This window comes from Macrotis lagotis, chromosome 2 (assembly GCF_037893015.1).
Source record: "Macrotis lagotis isolate mMagLag1 chromosome 2, bilby.v1.9.chrom.fasta, whole genome shotgun sequence".
In the NCBI taxonomy this organism is placed as follows: Eukaryota; Metazoa; Chordata; class Mammalia; order Peramelemorphia; family Peramelidae; genus Macrotis; species Macrotis lagotis.
This window is the reverse complement of record NC_133659.1, coordinates 185,787,816-185,803,942: the sequence shown is the minus strand read 5'-3', so window position 1 is coordinate 185,803,942 and position 16,127 is coordinate 185,787,816. Positions and strand designations below refer to the sequence as shown.

Here is a 16,127-nt window from a genome sequence, read left to right as displayed (position 1 = left end):
AGATACATCTGTATCATCTCAAAACTTAAGCTTATGACCTCCAAGAACAAAACAATTATTTACTAAAATGATGATGAATTAATGGAGGCATTATTACTTGCTCCTTAAAATTCTCTATGCTTCTTTTTCCTCATCTGTAAAAGAAGACAACTATATGTACATCACCTACATTACAGAACTATTTTGATGAAAGAGTTTTGCAAATCTTTAACATGCTTTCTAAAGAAACTAAAGTATGCCATATATACTGAACCCTCCTATACTTGAAATAGATACTAAATTTAAAGTATGATTGATCAGATAAAAAAATTTCAGTTGCATCTATCTAAAATCATCAGCAACCATCATATGTAATGGGGATCATAAGTTAGAAGCCTTCTCAATAAGATCAGAGATGAAACAAGCGTGCCCATTCTCACCACTATTATTCAATTATATATTAGAAATGCTAATTTTATTAATAAGAGAATAAAAAGATGTTAAAGGAATGAGAATAGACAATGAGGAAATGTTCAGAAAACAAAAGTAGGGAATGATGTTCAGTACAAAGTTTAATATTTACTGAGTACTCGTATTTATTCAACGAACAAAGAGATTTATTAAGTTTATCAGGGAATCAAAGAAATTCAGATATACCAGAAAACACAGCACAATAAATTCACTAACCCTAAATTACCTTCTAAGTGAAACTCTGAATCTAAGGCTAAAACACTGAAGTTCTAGCTAATAATAAAAAAAAAAGGTAGAATGCTCAGGTTTTTTTGCTCTGGTCCCAAGTGTCATTTTCTTGGTAAGATCTCCATAAAGATGTTTCTGTTTCTCAATACCACTGTTGTTGCTGCTGTTCTGCCATCCAAACTAGACCCCAAAAATTATTCCTGGGAGAGGTAAGCCAAACTTCTCTATACTTTCTAGTATCACTATCCTCATTTTCACCATCAGCAGCCTTCATAACCCTCCCCACTCTTTTCCCCAAGGAAGTGAGAAGGAAGATCAATGAATTGCCCTATTCCATTTACCATCTATATGACTTCCCAGAACCAGTATGGGTTTCCCCATTAGAATGTAAGCTCCCAGGGGCAGCTAGGTGGCGCAGTGGATAGAGCACTGGCCTTGGAGTCAGGAGTACCTGAGTTCAAATCTGACCTCAGACACGTAATAATTACCTAGCCGTGTGGTCTTGGGCAAGCCACTTAACCCCATTGCCTAGCAAAAACTAAAAACAAAAAACAAAAAAAAAACTAAAAAAAGAATAAGAATGTAAGCTCCTTAAAAACAGGGACTGCCTTGCTTTTCTACATACAGTAAGTGCATAATAAATGCTTTTTCATTATTATATTAATTCACTAACATCTAGTCCTGGGTTTTCTAAATTTACTTAGGAAACAGAGCACAAAATTTAGGCTCAATGGACCTGTTAAATCAAAAGAAATAGCTCTGACCATATTTCTTCTCATTCCATATTCTTGGGTAATAACATGCAAAGCCTTAAGATGCTATATAAATAAATATTAGCGATAATTATTATCATCATTCTTTCCTTTAGCTTGTAAGCTCATTGTAGGCATGGACTATCTTTTTATTAATTATATCTCCAGCACTTTGTGTCTGGCACAAAGTAGAAGCTTAAATATTTACTGGATTGGATTTTCTAACTGACTTAAAATGAAACAATGATTACAAGAATACAAAATTACTGACAATCTGTTTTTCAAAATGTCACTAAATTTTAGGGTTGAAAGGGATCTTGGTGGTCACCTAAGAAAAGAAAGTCAGGAAAGTGGAAAATTATGCTCCAACTACAGCTCAGCCACTAATCAAGTATAAGACTAGGTAGGTCATTTCACATGAGAATCTCAGTTTCCTTATCTGTAGAATGAAGGGATTAGATACAGCATTCTCCCTTTGGGCTCTAAAAGAATTTTAGGAAAAGAATATAAATTCTATCTAGTTTGGTCCCTTTATATAAGAATAGCAAGTCTGGCTCCCCCACCCCATTCATAAAGGTGTCCAACAGAGGCTTTGACCAAAACAAGATTATATTTCTATATACTGTACATTCCAGGATGCTAAGAGCCCCCCTCTCCAAATACAAACACACCCTTCCGCATAAGGACTCCCCCTAGTGTCACCAACCATGTAATTTTTCCAAGATTTGAAATAGGAAGAATTCTGACAAAGGCCCAGATCACAGTATTTTTCAAAAGGATTAGAAAACTGATTTCCCTTTATCATCTAAATCCTTGGAAAAGTGTTCACCCATATGGACAGACTACCTAAGCAATTCTAGGAAAGGGAACAACATATCACTACAATCACTACTGAACAGTGTTCTGAGGAAGGAATTCAGTTACTAGCAATATACAGATGATTGTCACCTCAAGATAAACCAATACAACTTTCTTATTCCTCCGAATTATAACTCATCCTCATCTACCTCTACTTGTCCATCCTCCCCCTCCCAAGATGATTTTCTTAAAGTGTATGTTGACCATGTAACTACCCCTCTTACCAGTAAAATCCTCTATTTTAGCACTGAAAGTCCTTCACAGTCTGATCCCTTCTTCCTTTGCCATTTTTTTTTTACTTCAGTCTTTTCCATTCATTCTATAATCCGGATATATTGACCTATCTGCTATTCCTAAAATATAACTGGCTACTCCAAGTCTGAACCTCCTGGAGGAAGAAGCTGTCCTCCAAGTCCAGAATGCTCTCTCTCCAATGGGTAGAGCACTGGCCTTGTTATAAGGAAGACAGGAGCTCGAATTCAACCTCAGACACTTGACCCATACTAAATGTGTGATCTTGGGCAAGTCACTTAACTCTGATTGCCACTGACCCAGATGGCTCTGGAGAACAAAATAAGTATGATGATGACTTAGCACAACATCCCCCTCACTCAAATCCAATTCATGATAACATGTCCTGGCATCCCTGATATCACAGCCTTCTTCAAAGAATGAAGGAAAAAAATAAAAGTTCTCCCTCGTCTTAGCTTCCTTCAAGACTCAACTCAAAAAACCATCTTTTAGCAAGTCTTTTTGAATGTCCTCAAGTTACTAGTAACTTCCTTCTTGGATTACCTTTTCTATATAAAGAGTTACTACTTGATAACAAGAACCCTGTTTTAAATTTTCTTTGCATCCCCATCCTGTGCTCTTGGCACAGAGCCAACTCATTACAGGCACTTAATATATGTTTATGGACTGACTATAAAGAAAAAAAGCAAAATAACCCCTGTTCTCAAACAGTCAACATTCTGCCAGGGGATACAATATATGTTCTTATAATTTAAAGAGAAAAGGAATAATAGAACTTGGGAGTGGGGGGGAGGTTTCTACATATTCTATATAACCTCATATGGAGCATAATAGAAGATGCTGCTTCCTCGAGGGGCAGTACAAGAACAGTCACAATCCAGGAGTAGGGGAAAGTTTGTGAGAATACACAATAGTAGAAGTGTTGAGTTTGGAAAGTATGTAATAATAGCCCAATGGCACCCTAGAAAAGTTCACAAGTCAGACAGTGGAGGGTATTAAACAAAAGGTTTAGCAGAGTTTGCATTTTATCCAAGAGGGATCAGGAACATTTTTGAACAGAAGAATCATCTGATCTTTAGAATAATTATACTGATAGCTGTGTACAGGAGATACTAGCCTTAGGGTTATTCAAGGTTTTCCCCTAGTTATCTATTTGCATGTTGCAATGCTTTATTATAATATAAGCTTCTGGAAAACAAAAATTGTTTCTCATTCTGTTTTTGTATCTTCTTTGCCTAGAAGAGGGCTTTGTATATTGTGTGGGTGGCAGGAAAGATTCAGACCTATAATTTCACTTGCAATTATTATTATTTCATTTGTGCAGCAAACTCACACAATAGCGATCCTCGCACCAACGAAACCAGCTCCTCTTCCGGACACAGGTTTTATTAAAGAAAACGTGCCTAGGATGACCCAGTCAGGAAACTATCAGAGGCAGGAAGCCGTCCCGCAGCAAGGCTGTTTGTTGCTCTACTAAGCCAGACTGCTTCTCACCTAGCCCATTCTATGGAAAACGTGTTGAGGGAGACCAGTTATGATAGAGCCGACTGCAGTCTGGAGAACCTGGGTTGGCATTTGGTCGCGGGCACTGGCTTCAGCTCCACGACCCTGGGCAAAACGGGCACAGGAACAGAGCTCTATCCCAGGGAAGAGATAATCAGGACCTAAAGCAAGGTTCAGGTGGGGAGAAGGGGGCTCGCACAAACGCTTTCATTCAAGGCTAAATATATACTTCTTTTATTGTTACCCACGGCCACCCGCGAAGTGGGATCCCCGCAGGGAAAACTCCCTTATTCCCTAAAACAGCCCCAATGTTTCCATTCATCTCACTTTTCCTCTCTTGCTCGCTATCCTAACCGCCCCCCCCCAGGGTGACCCCCCCCCACGGAAGCCACCTCCGCAGCGGCTGGGCACCTACTCGCACCTGGCCGCCGCGCCCATCCCCCACCCCTCCCCCACCCGGCGCGCCCCGCCCCCACCTGTCCCCCCCAAGCTCCGGGAGGCCGGGCACGCCTCCACGCCCCTCACCCGCCCTCCTCCTCTCCGTCCCGGGGATGTCCCCCTTCCCACTCGCGCGATCTTCCGGGGGGCCTCCCCACCCCGCGGCCAGGCCGGCTGTCACCCTGCTCCCACGCCCCCGCCCCCTCTTCACCCCCGGCCCCTCGGGCCCCGCCGACTCCCTTCCCTCCCCCACGTCCCCCGCCGAGCTCCGGCCCGCCCAGCCCCCGGACTTGTTTACTCACTCATCTTCCATCCCGGGGCTCGAGCACCCAGCGTCCGGGGCGCGTGCGCACTGCACGCCGCCTCGCCTCGCCCCGCCCCCCGCGCAGCCCTTCTCCTCGCGCCTGCTCAGTTCCGCAGACTCGGCCCGTCTGCGCCTGCGCAGGCGCGGCTGACTTCGCAGCCTTCATTTTGGGCGCGGGCTGCTGCCAGCGCGTGCTTGCTTTCTGCTCAATGAAGCTGGTCTCCGGGGAGGGGCGGGGGGGCGTGGCTCCCCAACTCGCTCCTTGGGAGGCTGGACCACGTGAAGCAAGTCCTGAAGAGAAGAAAGATTTTCAACTTAGCCTAGCCCCCAGCCGCTAAATTCCCTCCTTAACCCTATACTAGATACAGGGATAGACTCTGAGCTTCTAGAGAGGAGGGCTGCTTTGTTGCTTCTCTAGTTATAGCCTCGAGATAGCTAAATTCAGAGTAAACACCCCAGGTGTTCACAGGGACCATTTGTGTTCAACTGTGGGGCAGCATTCGGGGCTCCTATATTTATCTGGAACAAAGTGATGTCATTTTGGTCTTCTCCCATAACGAAGAACAAGGACAGAACCAGATATCCCTCCAGTGCCTTGCACAAAGTTAAAAACTTAATAAATTCTCGGGGAAGGATAGGAGTGGAGGGTCCCCCCTTTCAGAAGGGTCCCATCTTCCCCGGGGTCAATCTCAGATTGTTTTCTCAGTTGGAAGAGGACCAAACTTGCATTCAGCAGCATGATTTCCATTTACTTTCGCAAACTGGATCTTGAACTTGAACTCAACACTATGTAAAAATCTTTTCTAGCAAAACATGGCAAAAAAAAATGTAACCTAATATTGATGCAGAGAATCATGGGCATGGGAAATACTGAAATCAATTGGACACAAATTTTGTAAATTTTTTGTTTGCACTGTTTAAAAAAATCTTCCTTCTTCCTTTATCCCTCTGTTAAAATAGTTCAATCTGACCTTCAGTCTAACCTTGTTCTCTTTTGGTAAGGGGCAGCTAGGTTGTGCAGGCGCTGGAAACAATATCCAAGACCATCCATACAGGAATATGAGACCCTTCCACCCCCTCCCCCAAAGACAAACTCTCCCAGAACGCAAACAAGCATGAAAAGGCAAGGGTTTGTCTTATATGTGGGGGAAATATGGTATCTCTAGTCTTTTCTCTTCCCTATACCCAACCCTTTCTCCAAGGGAGATGTTCATTCCTGCCAGGCAGAGAAGCAGGAGGTTGGGAACTGAAGTCACCACTCTGCTCTCCTCAGAGAGATGGGGTACTAGGAATATATCTATCTGCTCCCTAAATATTGTTTGGCTAGAAGATTTGATCACTTGTCATTTTGGGTAGAAATAGATCCCAAACTCTACATCTAAGACTTGATTCCTTGTCCATCTTATATCAATTCCACACGATGAACACTTATAGCAAAAAACTAATAAATGCATTTATCCAAATCAGTCCCAAAACAGAGAAGGCATAGGAAAATATACACCAGACAATACAGAGTAAAGGAATTCTTCCATTGGGAGCAAAATAGCTCAGCTCAAACAAGAAGGTGGGTTCTGAATTTCACACAAGGGAAAACTTCCCTAAAGTCTCTAGCTTAGGGATCTAAGAACAGGGACATAATGAAGACTATACATTCTTCTATGTCCTCCTAGAATCTTTTCCTTTGGCACCAGATGTGGTGTTGATTTCTTCCATTTTCTCTAGATTATAGGTATGTCCAATCCATAGACTGCATATGCTGCCCTCAAAGCCCATTCATTCATGCCTTGAAACAGAGTAACTAGAGAGTAACTGGTGAGGACCTATGCCCACATTGTAACATCATAGACCAGCTTAACCCATAACCAACACAGCTCAATTTTTTCACATAATATACAGTGTGGTCTTACAGACAACTGGAGTTTTGTTGCTGTTATTTGTTCATTTGTTTGTTTATATATATATATATATATATATATATATATATATATATATATACATATATATGAATTGGGATCTTTATTTTTAAACATTTTATAACATCATAATTGCCACAGAAATCTTTATTAGTTTTATAGTGAAAATTAAATATCTATTTAAAAAGTAAATGTTTTATTATATTTTTATTATACTTTATTGTATTATTGCATTTTATTATTATATTCATTGGTAATATGGGTTACATTGTAGTCATTAATAAATATTAAATTCTATATGTAACCCAGAACAACCAAAAGTTTGGATACCCATGCTCTAGAAGCTGGAAATCAACTAATTAGATTTACAATTGAAGAAAGGTAACTACTACTTGAAGAGTCCCCAAAGTGGAGTCCTAAAAACGACTCAGAGGGAACTTTCTCTTGGAGAGTCCCAAAGAAGTAGCATTTGGTAGAATAAAGGAGAATGGGGAGAAATAGAGTGGAGGTACAGCTAGTAATAGCAACTGAGGGAAAAATATTGAAGCAACTTCTCTGGTGGACTTATGATAGGGAAAACAACTCACCCCAGAGACAGAGCCATTGATATTTGAACACAGACTAAAGTACATTTTTTTCTCTTTCTCTATTCTTGAGGTTTCCCATCTTCTTGGGGGGGGGGTTATGTTTGTTCTTATAACATTCAATTTATATCAATGTATGGCATGGAAACAATGTAGAGACTGTCAGATGTGGGGGGGAATGGGGGACTTGTAGAATTCAGAGCCTTGCAAAAAATGATGGGTACATAAAACTATTGTATATATTTGGAAAACAAATAAAATGTTAAAATAAAAAATATTTTTAAAAAAGTATCATTTATGGGGCGGCTAGGTGGTGTAGTGGATAAAGCACCAGCCTTGGAGTCAGGAGTACCTGGGTTCAAATCCGGTCTCAGACACTTAATAATTACCTAGCTGTGTGGCCTTGGACAAGCCACTTAACCCCATCTGCCTTGCCAAAAACCTAAAAAAAAAAAAAGTATCATTTGGGAACTGGAGTTCTTGCTTCTGTTCAACTCTAGCCCTACTCCCATGTAGAGGAAGGTCTTCATCTCTATCAGTAAGGAGATAGCTCCATAACAACTAGCTTTGGGACAGGAGTTAAATTTCATTCATTCAAGTCTTCCTGAAGCAGTAAACCCACCACCCATTTCATCTCCTGCAACTTGTAAGCTCTGTATAATGGAGTCATTATCAGTTCATTCTTCATTTGGCTGATAAAGTTCAGTTCTGACCTTGTCACTTTAACTCAATAGACTCAGTAGCTCCCTATTGCCTCAGAAATCAAATTCAAAGTCCTCTGGCAGACAAAGCTCTTCAAAATCTAGCTGCTTCTAAACTTTCTAGTACTCTTACATTTTATTCCCAACATGTCCTCTTCGATTCAATGGCAATGATCTTCTGGCTGTTCCATGAATTAGACATTCAGTCTCAATGCTATGGGCATTTTCTATGGCTATCCACCATGCTTAGAATGCTCTTACTCCTTTTCTCTACCCATTGCTTTTCCTGGATTCCTTTAAGTTCTTTTTAATTAATGTTTGTCCTTCATTCTCAAAGATGACCATGACATCAGAGAGGTGATGCCATGACAGGCATATGAATTGGATATGAGTGAGATGGTGCTGTAGTTGACCTTTTTTAAGGCCCAACTAGAATCTCATCTACAGGAAACCTTTCCCAATCACTCTTTTTTTTTTGAGGGCTAACAGGATTAAATAACTTGTCCAAGGTCAAATAGTATGAATGTATCAAGTGTCTGAAGTGAGATTTGAACTCAGGTCCTCCTGACTCCAGGGGCCAGTGCTCTATCTACTGTACCACCTAGCTGCCCCGCCAGCTGCTCTTAATTCTAATGCCTTCCCTCTGTTATTTCTGATTTATACTATATATATATATATATATATATATATATATATATACACATACACATATATATATATATAATTTATATCCAGAGAAGGAATAATTATGGAGTTTAAACAAAGACCAAAGACTATTACCTTCAAAGTTATAATATATATTACATAATTTTATTACCTCTTATATTTTATTTTTTCCTTAAGGATATGATTTTTCTCACAACACATTCAGTTTTGATCAATGTATAGAATGGAAACAATGTAAAGACTATCAGACTGCCTTCTGTGGGGGGTAAGGGGAGGGAAGTTAGATTGGGGAGAAATTGTAAAATTAAAAAAAAGACATGAAGAGTTCTCCACAGTTTAACCCCTTATCTACTGCTGCCTTTCCTGTGGACATTATTCTCACTTTCTATTCCATACTCCATTCCTTTCATCACATCTTCACCCATCCATCATTCTCATCCATCTATCAACTCAAATGATATTTAAGACACTTTTCCTTCTCATCCCACCCAAAAGTAATTGTTGCCCCACTCCTCTGAACTTATGGCTCATCACATTATATGTTACATTATTACAATTATTTGTTGTACTTCATTTATTAGTTCAAAGCTCTTTGAGAACAGACACCTCTCACTCATCTTTCTAGTCTTCACAGAATAGTAATAAATGTCTTTACTGTCTTAGAGGGGAGTTATGAGGGTATATCAAAACTGCTCAGCTCCTGGCTATCATTTGGAGTTATACGTCATAGACTCTCCCACCATGCCCAGAATAGGGTGAAATACTTGTTAAACGAATCATGATTGGTGATTCATCTATGTAGAAGCAGTGGTTTGCAAAAAAAAAATTTCCAGGAGGAGAAAAAAGAGATAAAATTTCCAATCTTGGCTCTTGATACTTGTAGATTTAGATTGAGTCAAAGGGATGGAGAAAACCAGAGGATGATCTCTGGCTCTTAAAGAGATATTGTGAGTTATTACATCACCAAATTCTTTTGAGATCAACTGGGTGGGTCTCAGGTCAGACTTCTACATATGCTACCCAAAGTTTCCAGACCTACTTCAGTGTATTTTTCCAACTCATTGTGTCTTTTTCCTCTCCAGTGTTCCTTATCTCTCTTTTTTTAGTACATTTTGTTTTAACATAACAATTATTTCTAAATAAACACCTCCCCTCCCCCACAAGTACTTTCTCTTTAAACTACAGTTAAGCAAAACTGTCTAATAATGATGGAAATGATTGCACAAGTAATTTTCCATTCTGAGAAGCTACTATTGGTTTTTAATTGTCTCTGGAATAATTGACCTTTGTATTTGATTTGAATTTTGTTGTTTTTCATATAAACTTCATTTATATTATAGTAGGCATGTATATATTATATTGCTATCTTCCTTTATATCAATTTATACCAGTCATCCTATAACTTTCTGAATTTCTTAGGTTCTTCATTCCTTGCAATGCAGTAATATGCTATTACTTTCATGAAATTTGTTGAGCCGTTCATTCCCCAATTGACAAATCTCTTTCCTTCTTGTTCTGTTTGCTAATTCTTCTCTTTAGTTTGACAGTAAAAAAAAAATTATCATAGAACACTTTAAGAGAAATTGAATTTCATGATTTGAAAACACAAATATTATCATTACTGATAATCATAACTGGGAGTGGGGAGACAACAACCTTATCTGAATTACCACAATTCTGTTAGTTTTCTTCTTCTCCTTCTCCTTCTTTTTCAATGTCATCATCATCAATCAGTATAAGTATTCATTAATTAAATTTAAATATGATGCAATAACATAATCACTTATTCTTTCTTGGGAGATTAATAAATCAATGAACAACACTTTTAAAAAAGAATTTACTATGTGTCTGGTCTAGATTCTTATAAATGGACACCATGATTATTTTCATTAGATGTTTTTTCATTAAAAATGTTATTGATATCATTATTTTCATCAAAATATGAAACATTTTGAGGGACTGCTAGATAAATATTTCACTTTCCCCTTGACTCTGCACAGTAATTCTAATACATGTACTTTCAAAGCATGAAACTGAGTTTTTCCTAAATGGTCTGGCTGTCTTATGCTTGGACTAATTCTATCAATGTTCTTCTCATATACTTCTTATTTGACTTCTTTTACTATCTTTATGCAGGTGACTATCAGCTTATACCTACAATGTTAACTTTTCTTCCGTATTATTGTGATCTTCATTTTTTGAATGTTATTTTATTTTTTCAACTACCTGCAAAGATAGTTTTCAGCATTCATCTTTTTGTAAGTTTTTGAGTTATGCATTTTTCTACTTACATATCTCCCTTCCCTCCCCTCTCCTCATGATAGCAAGTAGTCTGATGTAGATTATAATGTAGTCATGTTCAATACATTTATGTATTGGTCATGTTATGAAAGAAGAATCAGAACTAAAGGGAAAAAAACAATGAGAAGGAAAAAATAGATAAAACAAATTTTAAAAAGGGAAAATTGTATACTTTAGTCTGCATTCAGATTATAAAATATCAATGGCATTTTCTATCACAAGTCTTTTAGAATTGTCCTAGATCTTTGAACTGCTGAGAGAAGTCAAGTCCTTCATAATTAATCATCATACAATGTTGCTGTTAATGTGGATTCTGTTCTCCTGGTTCTGCTCACTTCACTCAGTATCAATTCATGAAGGCCTTTCTGGGCTTTTCTGAAATCCCCATCCCTCATGATTCCTTTTTCTTAAAATTTTATTTATTAAGGCAATGGTGTTAAGTGACTTGCCCAAGGTTATATAGCTAGGCAATTATTAAGTATCTGAGACTGGACTTAAACTCAGGTCCTCCTGACTCCAAGGTTGGTGCTCTATCTGCTGAGCCACCTAGTTCCCCCGCCTCATGATTTCTTATAGGACAATAGTACTCCATCACATTCATATACTATAATTTGTTCAGCCATTCCTCAATTGATAAACATTCCCTCAATTTCCAATTCTTTGCCAATGCAAAAAGAGCCATTATAAATATTGTTATACATGTGGGTCTTTTTCTCTTTTTATGATCTCTTTGGGATGTAGACCTAGTAGTGGTATTGCTGGATCAAAGGGTATGCAGTTTTATTATCCTTTGGGATAGTTCCAAATTGTTCTCCAAAATGGTTATATCACATCACAATTCCATCTAAAAAGTAATAGTGTCCCAGTTTTTCTTCATCCCCTCCAACATTGATCATTTTTCTTTTTTTTAAATCATTTTAGCCTATTTGATAGGTGTGAAGTGATACTTCAGAGTTGTTCTAATTTGCATTTTTCTAATCAATAATGATTTAGAGCATTTTTTCATATGACTAGAGATAGCTTTAGTTTCTTTATCTGAAAACTGCCTGTTTATACCTTTGATCATGTTTCAATTGGTGAAAGTCATATATTCTTATAAATTTGATTCAGTTCTCTATATATTTTAGAAATGGGGGGCAGCTAGGTGGCTCAGTGGATAGAGCACTGGCTCTGAAGTCAGGAGTACCTGAGTTCAAATGTGGCCTCAGACACTTATAATTACCTAGCTGTGTGGCCTTGGGCAAACCACTTAACCCCATTGCCTTGTAAAAACTAAAAAAACTAAAATAAAAAAATGAGTCCTTTATTAGAAACATTGCCTGTGAAAATAATTTCCCAGGTTTCTGTTTTCCTTCTAATCTTAGTTACATTGGTTTTATTTGTGCAAAAACTTTTTAATTTAAAGTAGTCAAACGTATCCATTTTGCATTTTATAATGTTCCCTATCTCTTGTTTGGTCAAAAAACTCTTCCCCTCTTCATGGATCCAAAAGATTAATTACTTCTTGTGCCCCTAGTTGGTTTATGGTATCACCCTTTATGTCTAAATTCCATATCCATTTTAACTTGATCTCAAAATAAGGTATAAGATGAGGGTCTGTGTCTAGATTCACCATACTATTTTCCATCAATATTCATTTTTTATAAGATTTTGAGTTTCAGATATGTTCACCCTCTCTCCAGTCCCTACTCCCTAAGATGGCAATCAATCTGACATAGGTTAAAGATGTGCAATCAGGTAAACATTTCCACATTAGTCAGATTGTGAAAGAAGAAACAGAACAGAAGGGAAAAGTCACACAAAAAAGAAAAAAAAAGTGAAGATAGTATGCTTCAATCAATATTCATATTCCATAATTCTTTCTCTGGATGTGGACAGCATTTTTAATCATGAGTCTTTTGAAATTGTCTTAGATCATTGTATTTCTGGAAAGAGCTAAATCAATCATAGTTGATCATTGAAACAATGTTGCTGTTAATGTGTACAATATTCTCCTGGTTCTGCTCATTTAACTCAGCATCAATTCATATAAGTCTATAAAGGGATAATTTAAAAGAGAACATGTCTAAGAACTAGAAAATGAGGTTTGGGCTTCATGAAGAGAAAAAGGGCAGAGGAGTAGAAACAGATCACTTTAATTACAGACTACCAGTATTAACTAGATAAATTAGTTTTCTCATCTTTTCTTTTCACAAATAAGGGACTAGGGGCAGCTAGGTGCTGCAGTAAATAGAGCACCAGCCCTGGAGTCAGGAATACCAGAGTTCAAATCGGGCCTCAGACACTTAATAATTACCTAGCTGTGTGGCCTTGGGTAAGCCACTTAACCCCATTTGCCTTGCAAAAACCTAAAACAAAAACAAAAACAAACAAAAAAACAAATAAGGGACTAATATGGAGAGGTGAAGCAGCACCCAGGAAACCTGGAGAACTCTAATATACATTTTAAACTGTTTCATTATTAATCTTGAGTCTACTACAATTAACCAAAGTGAGGCAAATACTAACCGAGATAGAGGAGCACAGTACTTTTGTAAAGAAAGGCTCAATCTTGACTACTTCAGGGATATCTTTGCAAGTGGGGACACAAAAGCAAAGGAACAGCATGACAGTTATAGATTGGAAGGTAGATTCCTACAGAGGAAGCAGTAGACAAAACTGTTATTTAAAAAACAAGGGGTCAATGAAATGGAGGCTACTGTTAATCAATCAATCAATCAACAAGCATTTATTAAGGGATTCAAATGCAATTAAATGAAAAGATCTTTGCTTTCAAGATTATAGTTGAATGGGAGAGACAGTAAAGACATGTATATAACTATGTAATTGAACTCTGCCAATGAGCCCAATTCTACTGAACATGAACAGTATTCTTGGACTGGACAAAACTTTGACTTTGGATTATGTGCAGACATTGTGCCAGTGGTTCTGATCAGTAGCCTTTTTGATGGGCTATGGATTAAGAACTGCAATATATTCAGAAGGCACTAGATAGTCCAAGGTCTATCCACTGTTTGACTTTTAGGAAGAAAAAAACCATAATTTTCCCTAAAAAGCGACATACTCATTTCAAAAGAAAATTCAAGGGGAACTCTAGGTGGGAACTCATGCCTGAGTGAATGGCCTTGTTGTTGCTTCTGTTGTTGTTGTGCTTTTAGGTGAAGGATATTGGAAATGACTATAAACTTGTGAATTTAGAACAGTCAGGAAATGAGGAGAGCTGGGAGTTGAGTCTATTCTGTGTTTTGTAGTCATTCAATCCACTGAAATGGCCTTAAGGATCCAATCCATTGGGCGGTTAGGTGGAGCAGTGGATAAAGCATTGGCCCTGGAGTCAGGAGTACCTGGGTTCAAATCCGATCTCAGACATTTGATAATTACCTAGCTGTGTGGCCTTGGGCAAGCCACTTAACCCCATTGCCTTGCAAAAAACCTTAAAAAAAAAAAAGGATCCAATCCATCTGTAGCTGAGAATAGACTCATCCAGCAATTATTGGTAGGATCACTACTATATAGAAACTGTGTTAGGTCTTAACCCCTTGTCCCCAAAGACTGAGGTGATAGACTAGAGATTATGTGCCTAAAGGATATTAATACTTTTATTCTTGCTACAGCTATGGAGTTATAGTTAATTGATGCTAATTGACTAAAGAGAACTAGAAAGTTGATAACTAGCATCTATGGGGGAATATGGGGTGAATGGTAGGAGGAATAGAACTACACTATAACAACACTAGACCTGAAAAACCTTAGAGAAAGACACTCCTAACCCTTTCTGTATACCACTTAGAAGAGGATATATAGCCATCCTAACTCGGAAAGAGTGAGTTCTGAGAGTGTTGCAATTATATACAAAATAAATTTAAAGAAATAAACACTGAAAAGTTAAATGCAACATTATTTGAAGAGTAGGAAGATACACCATATATTTCCCCTAAATAAGACTGAATTTTATATTAATTTTTGTTGCAAAAGATGCATTAGGGTTTATTTTCACGAGATGTCTTATTTTTTTCATGTACAACAATCTACATTTATTCATATACAAAAATCTATATTTATTCAAATATAGTCATGTCATCTTCTTCTGAAACATCTTCATAACTCTCCAAACCCCAAATTCTATACTGAATTTCTTGCAGCTCCAGTTCCTGGAGAGCCAGTGGCCCAAATCTCTCATTAGAGTTCTTAAATGAGTACTTCTTGTCCATGTAGCCAGTTCATAGATGATTTTTATCCCATGAATTCTTCACCCAAGTCACGACCTCGAGGTTTCACAAAATTTCCATGCTGATTTCTATCCATTCAATTTTTTTTTAGGTTTTTTTTTTTTTTGCAAGGCAAATGGGGTTAAGTGGCTTGCCCAAGGCCACACAGCTAGGTCCATTCAATTTTCAACAAAGTTATTGATTTCCATGGTCCTTGAATGGTTTGTTTTTTGCAATAAAATTATTTGATCTAGTATTTCCTCTGTACAGAAATTCTTTATATCTTTCACAAGGTGAGTGCTGGATGAATCCCAGACTAGTAGAGCTCTTTGGCCATCTCTCAAGATAAATGGCTACATTAAATTGATTTACTTCCTTATAACTGCTTTGGGTGCCCCAGGCTTCTTAGGTTTCAAGAATGTAAATGCCTGAAACACATTTAATCTTATCTTTCTTACCCTAAGTAATGATTAGAAGTGGAACTTTCTTTCCATCCAGATGTTATTAAGCAGTCTTCCCCAAAAGTTTGGAGTTCATCTATTTTACATTTACCTCTCTTTTAAAAGCCCCAGCTTGGGTAGTTACAAATGATTATAATTTATATTAACATTTATTTTAAGTATTAATGTCAATAATATTATTTATTTATATTTAATTATCTATTTATATTGTTTTATAATTCAATACAACCATGTGTTAACAATGGACATATAAATGCATCCATCTGGCTTTTGATCTTAACTGGGGGTTATTTTGGGGGTAGGGCTTATATTACATGCTTCCTGAAAAAACATTTTAGGCATTATTATCAGGGAATTAGGGAAAGGCTTAAGGTAGAAGATGAGTTCCTTAAATTTGAATCATATTTTGATAAAAGAGGAATTCTATGAGGCAGAGGTTGGAAGGGAGATCATTACTGGCATGAAAGAAAGTCAGTGTAAAGGCATGGAGACACCAAGGCAACTGCAT

At 37.7% G+C, this 16,127-nt stretch overlaps 1 protein-coding gene across 3 annotated transcripts in view; it reads right to left on the bottom strand.

Annotated features, from left to right (window-relative positions):
• Positions 1–4,871, bottom strand: part of EZH1 (enhancer of zeste 1 polycomb repressive complex 2 subunit) — a 50,083-nt gene extending 45,212 nt beyond the window's left edge. For 2 of the 3 annotated variants that reach the window (XM_074223840.1, XM_074223839.1), the window contains exon 1: positions 4,784–4,871. In XM_074223840.1, the coding sequence (XP_074079941.1) occupies positions 4,784–4,787 (4 nt within the window). In that variant the 5' untranslated portion in view covers positions 4,788–4,871. The remainder of the gene's footprint in view (positions 1–4,783) is intronic. The other variant, XM_074223841.1, reaches the window with a different exon arrangement.
• Between the last annotated feature and the right edge of the window lie 11,256 nt (positions 4,872–16,127).